The sequence below is a fragment of the Calonectris borealis genome, chromosome Z (assembly GCF_964195595.1).
Source record: "Calonectris borealis chromosome Z, bCalBor7.hap1.2, whole genome shotgun sequence".
NCBI classification, from domain to species: Eukaryota; Metazoa; Chordata; class Aves; order Procellariiformes; family Procellariidae; genus Calonectris; species Calonectris borealis.
The window spans coordinates 33258627-33275905 of NC_134352.1; the positions used below are offsets into that span (position 1 = coordinate 33258627).

The window sequence follows — 17279 nt, forward strand, 5'->3', positions numbered from 1 at the left end:
GAGTTCTTGAGTGGATTTAGGAATAGGAAGTATGAAGCTTTACATATTTTATGCAATTATGATTATGCTAATTATAACAATATAAATGTCACAATCTTGTTGTAAATGTTAAGTTTGAATAGTGTGTTAGTTTTAAGTGTGAACTGCCAGGATCAGAACACAGTTTTGTTGAATGAGTGTAGTAGAGTGCATAATGTGACCTTTTCGTACCTCTCACTACTGATTATTGAGTAAAATAAAAAGAAGTTTGACTGTTCAGAACTCACAGCGAATTTGCACAGTTTGAATTACAAATATAAATATAACATCTGCGAGTGGAACTTCCTTAATACAAGACTGCAAAAGTAGTGAGGAATTCCCTAATGCAAAGCCAGACTACTTAGAAAACTGTGCTTTTTGAAGCGTGGTGCATGCAGGATTTCATTTATATTGTACCCAGTTTATAGGTTTCTAATGGTAGTATTTGAAAAGGTTGCTTTGTGCTTGTGAATTAGCAAAAACCAAAGTAATGAATACCAAAAAAGCCACCTTGCTAATATCACGAGTTACATGCTATAGCTTTTTTGGATAAAAATCTGCAAAAATACATACTGGAGATAAAAGCTGTTGACATTTCATGCAACCGTTCTGTTTTAATTCAGTACTGACATGGGCTGCCTTGTCAACAAAGTCCTGAAGATGCTTCAGAGTCTTGAGAGGAAAAAGGTTCAAAATTTGAATAGGTTACCCCTTTTGCTCTGTCTCTGAAGAGCGCTGTTCTGTATTCTCACTGTATCAATCTCCTTTTCTTCCTCAAGTATGAAAACGTGTGCATTTTTGGGGTTTTAGTAGACATATGTGAACAGTTAGTATTTGGGAGCTAATTGAAAAAGCTTGTCTGTGTAACTGTGTATTTTTAGAAGTAGCTATAATAAACATTTTTGTTACAATAAATTTTGATACAGTGGTTAGTTTTGTGCTACAGCCAATGCTCATTCTTTTCTTAAAATCATTCTTTTCTTAAAAACATTTTGTCTAGATGGCAAAATGACTGGTTTTAACAGACTTTAATTATCTTAGCAGTGTATACACACTTGAGAAATTTTACCTCATGAGCAGCAAACTATTTGAATTGCTTACAACTGCCTCTTTATATTTTGCAATAGAGCCTCCATCATTGAGTATTTCAACCTTCAAGTACATGACTTTCCTTTCTGGCACCTGGGCAATACTGACTAGGAATTTCTTTGTTGAAATGTTAAGCTCAGCTGCCTCTTGGCAGGTAGAGAACTATTCCTTTAACAGCAATTTATTACCTCCTTTCTACATGCGCTGTACTTGTTAAACCTGCCAATAGTGTTTTAAAACTTTGGAGCTTTGGAAAAGTTTAACCTTTTATCCTTCTTGGAAAGCAGATTACTGGAAGGTAGCTGTGGAAAACTGCAATAGCAGATATTGTTGATTCCATGTCGTTAGCTTCTCTTTTCTGTTAATAAAAAAATAAATGAAAATAACCTGTTTTGTGGACAAATACCTGTAAATTGCTGGGTAAATCACCTGTTTTCTGGATAAATAATTCTTTGTTGATCTAGCTTCCAGTGGGGGCACTTCTTTTGAAGTGTCTTTCATGCGCTTACCATTTAAGTTTTTTGACCAAGCTGTTTCACTTATATCGGAGTTTAAAGATAACTCCTACTGTATGTTCATGCCCTGGAGAATCGTTTTCTGCCTTTTTCTATTATGAGCAGAAGACAATTTAAAAAGTGTTGTTAACCTCATCTCTCTCTTCTCACACAAGAGCTCTAAACGAGAGTGGAAGCCTCTGGAGGACCACAGCTGCACCGATGTACCATGGCTGCTTTTATTCATCCTCTTCTGCGTAGGAATGGTGAGTAAAACTCAAAGGATTCTGTGAACATGGAGTTGAAGAGTTTGCATTCATTAGAAAGAAGTTTTAAAACCCTTCAGTAATGTAGTCACTGGGTAAGGTCAGGGTATACTGGCATGGAAACCATCAGCTGTAGAACAGAAATCAGTAGTAAGGACATATTCAAGGCCTTTGGTAGGGATCCATAATTTATTGTTTGTGCCAGTTCTTGCTCCAGCTCCTCTTCCTCTGAAACTCCAGTTTCATTTGTAAGTGATTTTCAGCACGGTGAGGTATCACTTGACTCACGTTCCTTATGGGACTGTGGATGTCCCAGAAATGATAGCTTTGAGTCTGGTAAACGATTCTGTGAATCACAGTAAACTTTTTGCTGAGAAACAAAGATTCTGAATATCAAACAATTGTTTTTTTCTTGGATGCTTAGTTACTAATGGTAACATCTTTCTTTCCAAGTTATCCCAGCTTTGTCCTGTGTGATGAAACTGTCACCTTCCTGAAGACAGCCTCACAACACTGTGCACTTTATGTTAAAAAAACAAACCTCCAAGAGCTACAGATTAGTGAAAACTAGAAATACACTTCTTTTCCTCTTGTTTTGTTTCATGGACCTACATATGCTGTTCTTCCTAAACACAGAATGTCTGTCACTGTCTTGTACTGCTGTGTTCCAAGCAGTAGCCCTTAGGAGTTTGGGACTTCTGTGCTGTCAGCTTTCTTTTCTACTGTCCCTTGATCTCTGGTCTTTGGAATTATTCCATTGAAAAGTTTCTTTTTCTTTCCCCAAAGCGTTTGTCATTGGCTGTGCTTCAAATGCAAAGTTGATAATGTTTTGTTTAAATCATATGAATAATATCCTTACTGTAATGTGAATATCTTGAAGTCGTAATGTGAATATCTTAAAGTTGTAAAAAGCACAGTACTTCCTGAAACAAGCAGCTCTTTTTTGTGGTTGTTTTTTTCCTGCCTTTGTTGATGTTCCCTGGTTACTCAGTCTACACCTACCTGTTCCCCCAATTATAAATTAGTCTGCTGTGGGTGAGTGTCCCAGATTTTCCTGTCTAAGCAATATGATACACAGAGCAATTATCCTCTTGGGTCAAATACCCTGTTAGTTACTGTTCTAGGGGACTTCACTTGAAGAGTCAGGTACCATGATGGGTCAGGAGGGCATCCCTGCACTGTTGTAAATTTGCTTAGATGGGGGAGGAATTGCATGATTTCCCTTACCCTGTGTATAGGGGAAAAATTCTTGAACCAGCCAAGAACTGAGTACTATTGTATGTAAAATGCATGCTAGTATGTCCTTTGCAGAATAGTAAGGGATCCGAGAAATTGGAAGTGAGTGCTGGAAATCAGCTTTAATTATTACTTGTGATAGCCTTTTGCTCACTTTGCCCTTGTTTTCACTTTGAGTATTAAGTCTATAAGTGCATTAGTGCATTGGCAAGAGAAAGATACTGACAGGCTTGCTGTCTGGAATTTCTCTATAGTGATAGCCTGTCCGTCAGAGAAGGTGACTCTCCTTTATCTTCAGACCTTTAAAACCACCCACATTTTAACTGTTCCATGCCGACTTCATTACCTGTTGTCATCGCCTCATCTGATCCTCTTGCTGCCATCTGATGCTCCGCGCATTTGTCTCAGCTGTTTACTCTGCTTCCCCTTCTCAAATCTTAGCCTGTAAAAAAACAGTTCATTGATGGTAGTGGAGCGAGCCAATGGTTCACTCCTCCCTGTCAGCCGTGTTGCTAGAGAGCTAATGATTCCTTTGGGCCAGTCTCCTGTTTGCATAATCACCACTTGATCTTGGTTTTGCTAGTGAAATATCTCTGAAAGTTCATAGCAAGACCTGCCTGACATTGGGTATTTTCCACATTACTCTGTGTGAGCCATTTTGCATTCTCTTGCTCTCTCTGTTGCTTTCCTGCATTTGAACCCAGCACCTGGAAGCATAGTGGCCATGACCTGGTCACTTGTTTAAGAGGATTTCCTTAACAGGGACTTATGTCAGATAGGCCTCTTCATTCTAGTTCACCTTTGAAAGCACATAATTTGAAGGAGAAAAAAAAGCTTAAAGCAAGAAAATCTGGACTGTCTGGAGTCCTCTAAGATGCATACTAACCCTTAACAACTCCAGCTCTGCTTGTAGCTCTCCATCACTTCCTGCCCTTGGCCTCCCTTCTGCTTCATGCACCACTTGCTGACAATATGACTCCCAAAAAAACACCTACAAGATTCTTAACTATGCTTGGATAATGTGCAGTGTTAGATGCCTGAACCCTCTTTTGGCTTGCGTTCCATTTTATAATTGCACAGCAGTTCTCTGTGGATGGTCCTTGTCTTTCCTTTTTCAGTCTGAGAGAATTTTTAAAGAACCTCTGCTTAGAAACAAATGAATTAAACTGACTTTGCCCAGCCGTCAAACAGAGTATTACTAAACTGTGGGGTTTTTTCTCCTCCAGGGTTTTATCTGTGGCTTTTCAATAGCTACAGGAGCAGCTGCAAGACTGCTTTCAGGATATGATAGTTATGGAAATATTTGTGGACAGAAAAACGTCAAGGTGGAGGGAATAGTCAACAGTGGTCTGGACCTCACACACAAGAAGTGAGTATGTGATTCAATCGCTTCATTCTGTAAACCAGGAAAAGCAAAACCTTTATTTCTTTGAGAGTGATTTTCACTAAAATGGGAAACGGGATATTTTAACTCATTCCTACTTGTCCTTCTCCACTCTTCTCCCCTAGAGAACAACAATCTTTTGTAACCATGAGCAGTAGTACCTGGAGAGTGTATGTTGGCAGATGTGCAATATGAGTACAGCTAAGACATTGAGGATTTTTCCTTTCTTAGCATCCACTTCGTGTAGGAGATTGTATAGGGCCACCAAAGGATCTTGTTAGAGTTTTAGGTATGACAAATCTCCAGATTTGAGAGCAGACCTTTGATATCTATGTAGAAATGGTTTGCTTTTGATGTTGTATACTCAGTGTCTGCCACTGAGTTTAGGGGGAGATGGGATATGTCCGACGCATTAAAATGAGACTTCAAAATTTAAACTGTAAGCAGAATATATAGAAGTGGCTTGTGGAGAAAATGCACAAAACTATTAAGCAGCATACAGCTCTTATTAAGCAGTGTCATGTTAAAACACATACAGGTCAGAATCAGCACAAGTATTTTCTACCTATTGTGCAGAAAAACATCATACATACAGTTGAGTAACAAGAATTCTGGGCTGATAGATTGAAAACTGTGAACGTCTGTTGAGGTCTGTCTGACAGTCAGTGCTCAGAGTGCATTTGTACAATTTGGGTGACTTTAGAAAGTAAACTATTTAGTCTAACCTTAGAACAGTGGTATTAATTGACAAAAACTATGTTTCTTTCACTGTTGATTACTTCAAAGAACTAAAAAGTCTTTAATTTCTGAGTATAATAGCCTTTTACTTCACACTTTACTTTCAGACTAACAGAAAGTCCATAATTTGCATGAATTATTTTGGAAGGATGCTTTCCTACGATCTGCTTTTTTTGAGTTGCTATACTAAAGATTTCTAAATACCTGATTTAAGATTTAATGTGGCTAGGTAATTGGTGTGTTACCAGAAGAAGTTATGTTAAATAAAATAGCCTGAAACTTTTTACAGATTTCTTCTGTAAAAAGAATAATTTCTTAATCTAGTCGTAGCTTTCAGGAGGGTTGAAGGGCTTAAAACTTACGCAGCATAATCTTCCTACTTTTTTATATAAATAATTTAGTGTTTTCTAAAATCAGGTGTATTCAGTACAAAATTGTCATTCTTGTGTTGCGAGAGAAAATACAATTTTAAAATTATAATTTTAAACTTACCTTTAGAAAGAAATGGTGTCTGAATTTGTGTGAAGGTGGAGAAACTCAGACAGCTTATTGAAATGTAACGATTAAAAGTGTAATAGTCTCCTACATGTGACAGAAATCAGGCCATCATGAGGAGAAACATCTATGACTGCTAAGTGATCTCCTCTTGTAAAGGCAAGATCAAAAGACAGCAAATAAAAATAGAGACTATTTTTAATACAGTTAATAGACAGAGCCCATTGCTTGTCAAAGTCTTAATAAGGTTCAAAAGCATTATGTTTTTCTAATAAAGGTGTCGTGGCTTGAGGCATGACCTAAGCAAATGAATGGATACACTCATATGGGATATCATCATCTCTCTTTGGTTGAGAGTGAGAGAAAAACTTCTACCGAGGCTGATTATTCTGTAACTGTTCACAGTGAAGTGCCTGATAGAGTCCAGGGTACACAGCTTTGGAAGAGGCCAGTTCTTTTATAAGCGAGTGATCCTTCCCGCTCTTTTTTCAGAAGAAACTATCTGCTTTGCATCTGTCTCTAGCAGAATGAATTCCTGCAGTGTCTGAGGTGCAGTTCACGGGAGTATTTCATGCTATTTTATAGGGTACTTTTCAGACAGATTGTAAAAATAAACTCTTCTGCCTGCCTGTACATTTCAGTTTGTATAGGGAAAGAAAAGGCTTTAAACTCTACAAATGTGGTTCTGGAAACATGAAGTTACTCTCTTTTCATTCTGCTTGTAGGCTAATTCTGTCTTCATTTCCCAGTCCAAGGCAGAAAAGCTGAATCATCTGTAAAAATAACATCTTCTTCCTTGTAAATGACAGCAACCCATAGGCACTGTAATGAGGAAATGAAATGGATGTGGGCTGTGTGGACATGGAAATCTGGGTGGTAAGGGTGAGGAGCAGAATCCTCACAGGGATATGATTTGATCCGTGTGCATCAGATATGCTGAAACCAGCAAGATGAAATGTTGGAAAGGAGGATTTTACAGCCTGGTCTTGTCAACAAAGAGTGAATCAGGCATCCTCTTATTTTTGCAAGGGAAACACAGTACAGCTTTAATAGGCTGTGCTCTAGAGTCAGAGATGGGATTATAGACTAGTCCTGGCAGTGAATTCTCATTAAAACTATCTGCTTCAAATAAGCTCCTTGCTTTTCAAGTTCTGGCAGTTTTAAGGGAGTTTAAAAATGACCTTTTATTTGCAAATAAATAATGACCATGGCAACCAAATAAAAGTCCCTGAAATGCTAGTTCAGTCTTGTTTTTGATCACCAATACTTTGCTGCTTGGACAGAATTCAGTTTGTGCTGTTCACTCAAGTACAAGAAGATGTGCATGTGCTGCTATAGGGAAGAGTTAGGGTGGCATTCCACCTTAATAAATGACTTTGACTCAAGAAAATGCTTAGGGTTTAGGTAGTGAGAAAACCCAGGGAGGGTTTGTAGCACGCATACAGAGAATTTGGTTGAGTGAAACTGTGTATGCCTTATCCATAATTTGTTTAGAGCAGGCGTGATCACTTAATTCACTTCTCCATTATTGTGATAAGATGCTTGTAGATCACAGCAAACAGTTGTTCTGTAAAGTACTCATTTCCCTACAAAGAGATGCCTTGAGGGCTGACAGAAAATCAGTGACACTGGCAAATGTAAGAGTGTACAAAATACTTGAAGGTAGGACAGGCTTGTTCATATGATTTGCCACAGTGCTTCCAGAATCAAGGTGTAGTATACAAAATGATGATGCTTTGTCTTCCTGTTTTTGCAAGGAGGGAGAAGACTGCTGTATTTCTGATGGGCATGAATAGGTAATAGGACATTTGTCTAGTAAGCTACTAGTCCGAAGCCAAAATTGTTGATGGCTTTTTGTTTTTTTAACCTCTGGTCATTTTGAAATTGTATTTTTAATTACTTGCCTAGAAATCTGGATTTTTCTTTGAGAAAAAAGAAACACATTGCAATATAAGCTCAAAATGGTAGTAAAGTATAAGGAAGGTTATCCTATAGATCTGTAAAAAAAAAATGTTATGATGCATTTTGAAAAGTTGTACTGAAGTTCATTTTGAATGACATGCCTCAGGGTGGACAACTTGACCTTATTTTCAGACACCTTGGCTTTTGAAAGGTTAAATAAACTCCTTCCTTATTTTCCTTTATGTATAGGAATCAGCTTAAAATTAAAGATGAGCTTAAAATTTTTATTTTTATTACGGTGACAGGAGGTAGACGTATTAAAAATTACATGCAGTTATTTTTACTCAAGTAACTTTTTTATCATGCCATATTTCAGAGGTTCTTTTAACAAACTTAGATTTTCAGAAAAGTGGATTGTTAAGATCAAAGAATCATAAAACCATAGAATGATTTGGGTTTGAAGGGATCTTTAAAGATCCAACCCCCAACCAACTTTGAAGTCCAACTCCGCTGCCATGGGCAAAGACATCTTCAACTAGATCAGGTTGTTCAAAGCCCTGTCCAACCTGACCATGAATGCTTCCAGGCAACTTCTCTGGGCAGCCTGGTCCAGTGTCTCACCACCTTCATAGTAAAGAATTTCTTCCTTATATCTAATTTAAATCTACCCTCTTTTAGTTTAAAACTGTTACTCCTTGTACTACCACTACAGGCCTTTGTAAAAAGCCCCTCTGCATCTTTTCTATAAGCCCCCTTTAAGTACTGGAAGGCCACAATAAGGTCTTCCCAGAGCCTTCTCTTCTCCAGGCTGAACAAGCCCAACTCTCTCAGCCTTTCTTCATAGGAGAGGTCTTCTATCCCTCTGATCATTTTCATAGACTTCCTCTGGACCCGCTCCAACAGGTCGATGTCTTATCTGTACTGTGGACCCCAGAGCTGAACGCAGTACTCCAGGTGGTGTCCCATGAGAGCGGCGTGGAGGGGGAGTATTCACATCCCTTGCCTTGCAGCCCATGCTTCTTTTGATGCAGCCCAGGATATGGTTGGCTTTCTCAGCTGCAAGCACATATTGCCAGCTCATGTCTGGCAATTTTTCATCCACCAGTACCCCCAAGTCCTTCTCTGAAGGGCTGATACTTGATAAAGATGCATAAAGATGCTTCCTAGGTTGTAAATCTGATATAGTGAACTTCCTATAGCAAACTACTTTCATTGTTGAAGCATCTCTAACAATATGATTATTTTGTTTATTTCACTCTTTGTATTGCTGATCTAACTTACGTTCTTATCAACAAATTAGTCTATTGTTAATTCTAAATAACTGACATTGCAGCACAAAGCATGTAAGTACATTCTTCTAGTGAGAAACAAAACCTGTTCTAAGGTGACACAGTATGGAATTTTCTGCAGTAAAATCACTTACTTTCAATAAGTAAGCTTTAAAAACAAAAACCAAAATGCTGGTGCCTAGCATTTTGATTCTTGTTTTAGCTGCTAGAAATAAAAAAAAAAAATCTTCCTTCTGTCTTCCTAGACCATGGATTGAAGCCACAAATTTGATAGCTTGAAGTTTGCTTTGCAGCTGCCTTATTGCTGTCAGAACTGTCTCTGAACCATGCAATGCGGTGTTTGAATTTATATGTATCTGTTGAAGGGTACGCCGACACAGCACACTTTTGTCAAAACTGCATTGTATTTTGTAAATTTCCAGGCTTGAGTTAAAATTGTAGTGTTTATTTTACAAAATACTGTAATTCTTCTGGCCACTAATATTGTAGCTTGGCTCTTGAGTTTAAATCACTGTAGAAATGGGCTGGATTCTAGCTTGTTAATGCCGACATTCCTGACTTGGTTTTCTTAGGTAATATGTGTTAAGGGACATTCGGAGGACCCTCCTGTCCGGCCACTGGAGCCCAGCCCAGTACAGCCCAGGACCCAGGGTCTCTGCCTGGGCTGAGGGATGTGGATGGACAGACAGGCATGGGACACTGACACAGCTGGTTACACAGACTGGCACTGACAAGGCGCTGCCTTCAACAGTGCCCACAATGCGGGATTTAAATAAACACAAGCATAGACAGCCACATCCCCTCTTCCTTCTCGGCTGGCAGACAGAAGGTCACTAGTGCAGGCACACAGATGACACTCTCCAGGTTCACAAGCACGTGCATGTTACGGATCCCCCCAGGTACCAGCACAGCCCCTCTGCCCACCCGGCACCTCTGCCCTGATCCCAGGCCCCCTTACCTACCCCATGGGTTCCCCCTACTCGGCAGCTGGTCCAGCTTGGTGCTCACTAACAAACACTCACACACTTATCCAACAGGCACTCCACGCTCACAGGTCCCCCCCAATACCAGCACAGACCCTCCACCCACTTGACACCTCTGCCTGGACTCAGAGCCTCCTACTCACCAACTGGTACAGCTTGGAGTTTACTGGCAAGTTACACATGCACACACCGGCTTTGGGGAAGGTACAGGCGCTCAGCCCCTGCCAACAGCCAGCACCACATGTGCTGTGACCCACAGTCCTGCTCCACCCGCCTACGCTGAGCCCTTCACCTCTGCAGATGTTTTTTTTTGGACACACATTGTTCCCACCCCAGCGGCTGGTGGACAAGACCCCTCCCTGCCCCAGTCATTGGCACTGAGACCCCACTCACGTTGGTAGCTGACACCACAGGCTTGGGGCACCCCTTGGTCTGACTCCAGTTGCTGGCACCAAATCCACCACTCCAGTCCCCCCAGGACCTGGCACTTAGTCCTTGCAGCACTTGCAGCATCTGTGCACATGGGATAGAGACTGGAATTATGCAGAGAGAGAGAGTTAAGAAAGGATTTAGTAAAAGGGTAGGACAGACTGCAGTGATCAGGCACCAGGCTCGGTCAGACCAGTGTACTGACCAACATTGGCTTACATGCCGCCATCCCCTTTTACACCCCCTTCTGTCTGCTCTCCCTCTTTGTTTCTCCCTGAATCCTGTCCCATGCACATTCCCTCAGTAGCTGGCACAGCCCCACTGACCCCTCCAGCATCCTGCACTTTCGGGTTTGCATCCTCGTCAGTTGCAAAGTCCCTGCCTGCAGTTTCTTGATAGCCTACCAATTATTGTGGTTGACCGAGTTTGTTTCTGGTTATTGTTTTCATTAACACTAATTGTTCAAGTTCCGTGTCTGAGTGTCTCCCTCCTTCTCCTTATCATCACAACTTGGCAAGGTGCTTAGCCAAATAACCCTACTGAAAGATAAGTATTCTCACACTCCACATATCCTTACCAATTAGTGCGACTGACCAGGTTCGTTCCCATCACAACCTCCCTTACCACGCGTCGGTCAGATTTGACTCTGTAGATTCTTTTTTGTAGCTCCTTTGACCAGATACCCTCAAAGGAGCAGACGCTCTCCTTCCACGTACCCTTACGGTGTGGAATGGCAACTGCAGGAACTTGCCCTTATGAAGAGGAACCTATAACAGGAGTGTCCAGTTGACATAAGTATTGTATGTCTTGGTATCAATGAAATAAAAGAAAACTGTGTAATTGGTGGCTTGTTGCTCAGATGCAGTTACTTTGGCTGTATCTCCAGGACAGAAGTTTTCATGTTTGCACTTACTTCTTAGACCTTCATGATCTATGTCCTGAGATATGTAGTATGTATTAAGTAAAAAACAGAAGTAGTACTGGGTAATTTTCATAGAGGTGTGGACAAGGACAGAGAATGTTTTAAGAATGCAGGTAGTGTATTACCACATTACAGTTGATACAGATGACATGGGCTTTGATGGACTTTCAGGAAGTAAGACTGTACTAAGTACAAATAATTCTTGTATACTGAGACTGGATAACAGAACTATCTTTCTGTGGGGGAAAGTTAGACAGCAGTTGGCGTATAGACTGGAAGTGTTCAGGCAGGACCTAAATGCTTTCTAGGGGCAGAAGGGATTTTTATTGATTACCCATGAATAAATTCCCATCGTGAGGACTGCAAAAATAGAAATGAGATTTTATATGGCGGTTTGGTGTTGTTTTCTTATAATGATGTTAGATAATATGAAGGGAGTATTTCAATGCATAGTATGTCTCTAGCATTGTAGGAATTTGAAAGACTTGTTCACCTTCAGAATGGAAAAACATTCTGCATCTGTATTATACCATGAATAGACAATATTGTAGGGTTAGTGTTTGTGACGAAATGTGTATAGCCAGGAGAAGATGTTAGCTAGGAAGCTGTAATACATACGTCACGCATTGGGTTTTTAAATGACTGTGATTCATCATGGAAAGTTAGCAAATAGAATCTCTTTAAAATACTGCACTTGAACATTAGATAGTTCTACTTGAAATATCCGAACAATTTTTATTTCAAAATAAATGCTGAAGTAATCCGCTCAGTCATATGGACCAGTGGTGTGGAAAATCAATCTAAACCAAAAAGCTGTTCTTATTTACTGGTATTATATGTGTTCATTAAAATAGCCGTGGACTTTGTCCTTTTTGCAGCGTAAGTATAACCTTATGGGGTTTGTTGCGTCTTTTTGGAAAAAGTTGGAAATCTTGAAGTCAAGTTTAGTGTTGGAGTGAAGCTTTGTTTGTGAATGTTTAGACTCGTATCTGTGAAGAGGCATGGTAGAAGTGCTGCTGTTTTTATGAACAGCACCATTTGAATGGACTTGAATCTGGTAGAGTTAAACATCCTTTCTGGGTGATGCAGACATATATAAATATCCATATATTTGTGATGCATATGTTGAGTACATGCATTCTTTTGACCCACGCAGTTATGGTAATATCAAATTTCCTGTGTTTCTGGGTAGAATGAAGGTTAGTCTTGGCTGAATACTTTGGTTTGAAATGAAATTGATTTTGTTCAGTGTAATTGTTAATTAAAATAGAAGTAATTTACCTTTTTTTCTTTCCTAGGTATGTGTTCTTCTTGGATCCATGCAACATTGATCTAGTACATCAGAGGATCAAGTCTCTTGCTTTGTGTGTATCAGCTTGCCCAAGGAAAGAACTAAAAACTCTGGCTGATATTCAGAAATTCGCAGAAACTAACGGTATGCAAAAAGCATGTCTCTTTTTGTTCATGTACAGATACTTTCATAGGCTTAAGAAAGACTAGTGCATTAGCTGAACTAAAAATGAAATATGTATTAATAAGTATCAATAGAAATAATGTGATATTTTTGTTAATATGTATTAATATGCTCCTGTGCAGCTCCACACATGCTGTATTAATATGCTCCTCTCTGTCATGTCTTGGACAGTTTTGAAAGCTCATTGTTAGAACAGTAGTACGAAGTGTAAACAAGAATTTGAGGGAATGTCTGACTATAGGGTATGTTTTCAAATCCTATGGAAATGTTTTGGCATTGCTGCTCAACATAATGCTGTTGAAGTGTCCTCATGTATATGGGGTTAGTGAGAGCAATGCTGCTACTGAACGGCACTTACTGCACAGAGTATGTCTGTGGATGTGAAAATATTCCTGCTTTCATTCAGTGCTACAGTGCAGTTCCTGTTTTTTTTGCTTTCTTACACTTTTCTTTTTTAAAGAAATGTAAAGGAAACTAACTGTATTAACAAATGAAATATTGTACCCCATGTCCCCTAAGAGCAGTACTTTTTCTTTGTAGTAATAATACTGATTATTACTCAATTCATTGCTCAATTCATATTTTAACACTGTATGGAATAAAATGCATGAAAGGTAACCAACTTTGGACTTTCCAAAAGAAAGAAAGATAAGAACTTAATTTGAGGAAATTTCAGGGGTTTTCAGCTATTCAAGTGGGATCCTAAACTTTCCTACTTTATCTTTTAAAATGCTGCAGTAAGATTTCTTTGCAAGATACTTGGCTAATGATGAATCAGTCTGGGTGACCAAGTTCAAAGCAGTAAAACTGATTACTTTTCACAGAAGGAAATGAAATGTTGATTTCCTGTTCTGGAACAGGTTATGGGAGCACCTCTTGTTTGAAAGCAGAGCGAGTTGAAGTGCCCTTGGGTCTCCCACTGCATTGTGCCTGCACACCTGGGTGTCTGACAGCCTGAATCGGGGAGCTGAACTATCACTTGGCATTACAGCATGCGTGGAGCTGCACAAACAGCTGTGCCAGCACAGTGCAGTGGCTGGTCTGAGAATGGCGGCTTCCTCACGTGATCTGTGCACTGTTGTCAAATGCAAGCCCGCAGTGAAACTAGCCAGTATCTACAGTTTTACTCTTTACCCCTTATCTAAGCATGCTGTGTTTTTCTTAACTAATGCAGGCCAGTTATTTGTTGGTGTGAAGTCAAGGTCATTAGTAGTGGAGTTTCCTAAATACGTCTTGAAATAATGAAATGCAGCCATGCCCTGTTTTACCACAAACATTGTTTCTATGTTTATAAGTCAAGTCTCGTATTAACTGTGCCTGACACATGCTCAGTATAACCATCTTTTAAAGTACACCAACATACACTCTTCCTGAAACATCCTATGCCTTGTCCTCATGATTCTCCATTCTAACTGTATCTCCCTAAGTGTTTTAGATTTTAAAACCTAAAGATAATTTTTTAAAAAAAAATTAATATCACAGCCAATTGTTTCAGTTTAGAGAAGCTTGGTCAAAAATATGAAACCTGGTGTTACAGTAGGACAGAATCATCGAGTTCAATTCCTAATTTTCATTATATGATATTTGGCTTATCAGAAACAGGTGCTAAACTAAACTGAGTTTTCCTTTTGTAGATGAACTCTGTGCAAGACTGGAATCACACAGTCAGAGAAATATTGTCATCCTCATGGTTTATGTTTCTGCTTAAATGTTCACCAACCTGTACAGGTTCCAAAAAGTGATAGTTTGCAGCAAATGAACAGCTTAAGTATTGATCCCCTTAAGTGTTGCATATGTATAGTAAAAGTTCAAGCGGGATTCAATCTTGCAATAGAGCAAGAACAGTGAATTAGTACCAAAACTGTAGTATTCAGTAAACGGAATCATTTTTCTGAGAGCCACTTTGTAACCATGAGAATGGGTTTAAATTAATTAATACTAGGATTATGTTTGGCAGTCTGTTTCAAGTGACCATAGACTCCACTGTAAAAAGGATAATAAGGAAATTTGGGGACTTTGAACATGACTGCACAGAGCTTAATTGCAATTTCTATGTTTGTGATGATATCTAGTTAGAATTTAGAGTTCAGCTGTCAAGTTCTGAAAAAGAAGGAGGGCAAGATATATGTGTTTGGTTTCGTGTGATAATCAATGCTGAATTTTCCCAGGCTTGCAACCTCTAACACTCAACAAGAAAATCACCTTAATGTTTTAAATTTATGGGTAGAGAATGCAGTCAACTCTTAATTTTGTTCTGCTGAGTCTTTCTGAAAGCTTTAACTCTTCCTGCAACCTGAAAATTGCAATTGTGCTGGAGATAGTCTCTGTGTAGGTTGTTGCATGTGCAATTGAAGAGTTAGCCATTTTCACCTGGCTCACATGCCATCCCTGAAATCACCTTACTTGTCCACGCACCTTGGAATTCTTTCATAAATTACTGTTTAAGAACCCTTCCATCCCAAAGAAAGTGCATCATTATTGATACAAGCTGTCCCACTTTGGGAAAGTGTCCCACTTTTGGGACAGGCACTTGATTGCCTGTACACAACATGGCAGAACGGCCAACCCCTAAGGTTCAGAGCAATTATGGCAGAGCTCTTAACTTATTGTGCAGTACAGCTTGTATTTTTCTGTAAGCAAGATTATAAATAAGCATTTAGGGCAGGGAAAATGCTTGCATGAGGCATGAACATCATTTCATGACAAAGCAGCCTTTTGGCTTCCTGAATCAGTAATGATGCACTTGCTATTCTGCTGTAATTTGGGAAAAGGAGCTGATTTGGTGAATAATGCTGCACCATTTCAGGACAGTAACTTCACTCCCACCCCCACCCCACTTGCTTTTCCACAGTCAGGTCGTGCATTTGCAGTCTCTTCCCATCTAAGAAGAGGAGACGTCTGTTCCTCACAAAGCCTAGCTGATTTTAGAACACAGGAAAGCGTGCGCCTTTCATGTGTTCAGAATAATTGACACCCGCAACACTGGGAACCAGTTGGGACCTTTTACAAGAGGAGGAAAAAGGGAAAGAAAAAGCGGGGCAGTTCACCGCTCAGATCTTCAGCCTGTGCAAATGTGCAAGTTGTAAAATACAGGAATGTTCTGGAGCAACTCCTGGAGGTGATGCAGAAAGGTGCAGTGTTGGCTGAGAACATGTTCAGCCATGCTGATACTTGAGTTTGTAGAGCTATGGATTGGACACAACTGAGAAAGTTGTATATTGTGAACTGACTGCTAGTGGTCTACCCAGGATTTTCTCACCCAGCAGAACACCTTAGGCAGGGAGTACTTGGGATTCAATGTTTTTGTTGGTCTTGGCACTTAAAAAACAATGTGTTTTGAGTAATGTGACTGAAAGATGTTTTTTCCAGAAAGCTGATCGATGCTTCAAAACTTAATGTCCATAAAATATTGCAGTGCTGCTTTCAAGGACTTGCCAAAGCATTTAGAAATATCCTTGAAGATATAATTCATATATGACTGTGCCAAATGAATAATAAAATGGCATTATTAAAAAGAAACACTAAATAGGTGGCCATAATTTCTGTCATGTTTAATTCAGTGATAGCTATACTGACAGGACATTGTGGGAACTAATGTTCCTATCTGTTGTGTAAATGACTGGATGCAGATTTAGGAACCTAAAATGAAATTTCTATTTTACAACGTGTTGGCAGACATCTTGGTTGTCAGAATTCTGTAGCTAGGCCAGGCTAGTTGAGGTCCAGGTGGACTTAGAGCCAGAGGTAAAGCTACATTAAGTCTGCTACAGAGACTGACCTGAAAGAAATCAATAAAGGAAATCCATCTGGCTAAGTCAGAGCTCGTCATCTTTCTGAGCTATGGGAAGGAACCATAGGGGAGACAAAAAGGATTTTTCTTTTGTCTGAAGGTAATGACATCTTCATGTATAGTAATCAAAGTACGTCTTTGTAGTTACCGTTGGTACTTGCCTTAGAAATAGCAGTTACATCGGTTGCTGCCAGCTTCTGACATTTTTCTTCTGTTCCCGTTCCCCACACACTTTGTTTTTAGTGAAAGTGTGCTGGTTAAAACTTAATCCTTTGCTCGTGATTTTCCTGAAGCCTGTCGTACCATATTAGTTATAGACATCTTATGGTTAAAGAGATTCTGCACCACTACGTCTTTGGGAACCTGGGTATGTTAATTCCGAGTGTCATTTTTTGAATGGCTGGAATAAAAGTACACTATAACTGGTTTTGAGATATGGAATCATCCACTGCTACTCTACCTTGTTACCAGAACTGTCCGTCAGGTTTGCCTTGTGTTGGAAATGGATCCTCTAGTCAGAATGAAATCTTTTTCACAACAGAAAGTGGCTGCACGTGGAGTCCTTCAGTAATATTGTGTTGTGTTATTGATTACATTAATAAACCATTTGGAAAAGGGGAGGAACAGTGAGGTAATAAATCTCTCTGCGGCTACTGAATTATTTAGAATTACATGAAAAAAATCTGATACCAATTGCAGTGGAATAAAATGTCAAATGGAAAGGAATGCCTGCAGAACGAAGGGGTGGGAAACAACTATTGTTATGCATT

At 39.5% G+C, this 17279-nt stretch overlaps 1 protein-coding gene across 2 annotated transcripts in view; it reads left to right on the forward strand.

The window, feature by feature from the left end:
- Positions 1-17279, forward strand: part of SLC44A1 (solute carrier family 44 member 1) — a 62550-nt gene that overhangs the window by 15326 nt on the left and 29945 nt on the right. For both annotated transcript variants that reach the window (XM_075137853.1, XM_075137852.1), the window contains exons 2-4: positions 1778-1867; positions 4330-4472; positions 12544-12680. In XM_075137853.1, coding sequence (XP_074993954.1) covers positions 1778-1867; positions 4330-4472; positions 12544-12680 — 370 coding nt within the window. The remainder of the gene's footprint in view (positions 1-1777; positions 1868-4329; positions 4473-12543; positions 12681-17279) is intronic.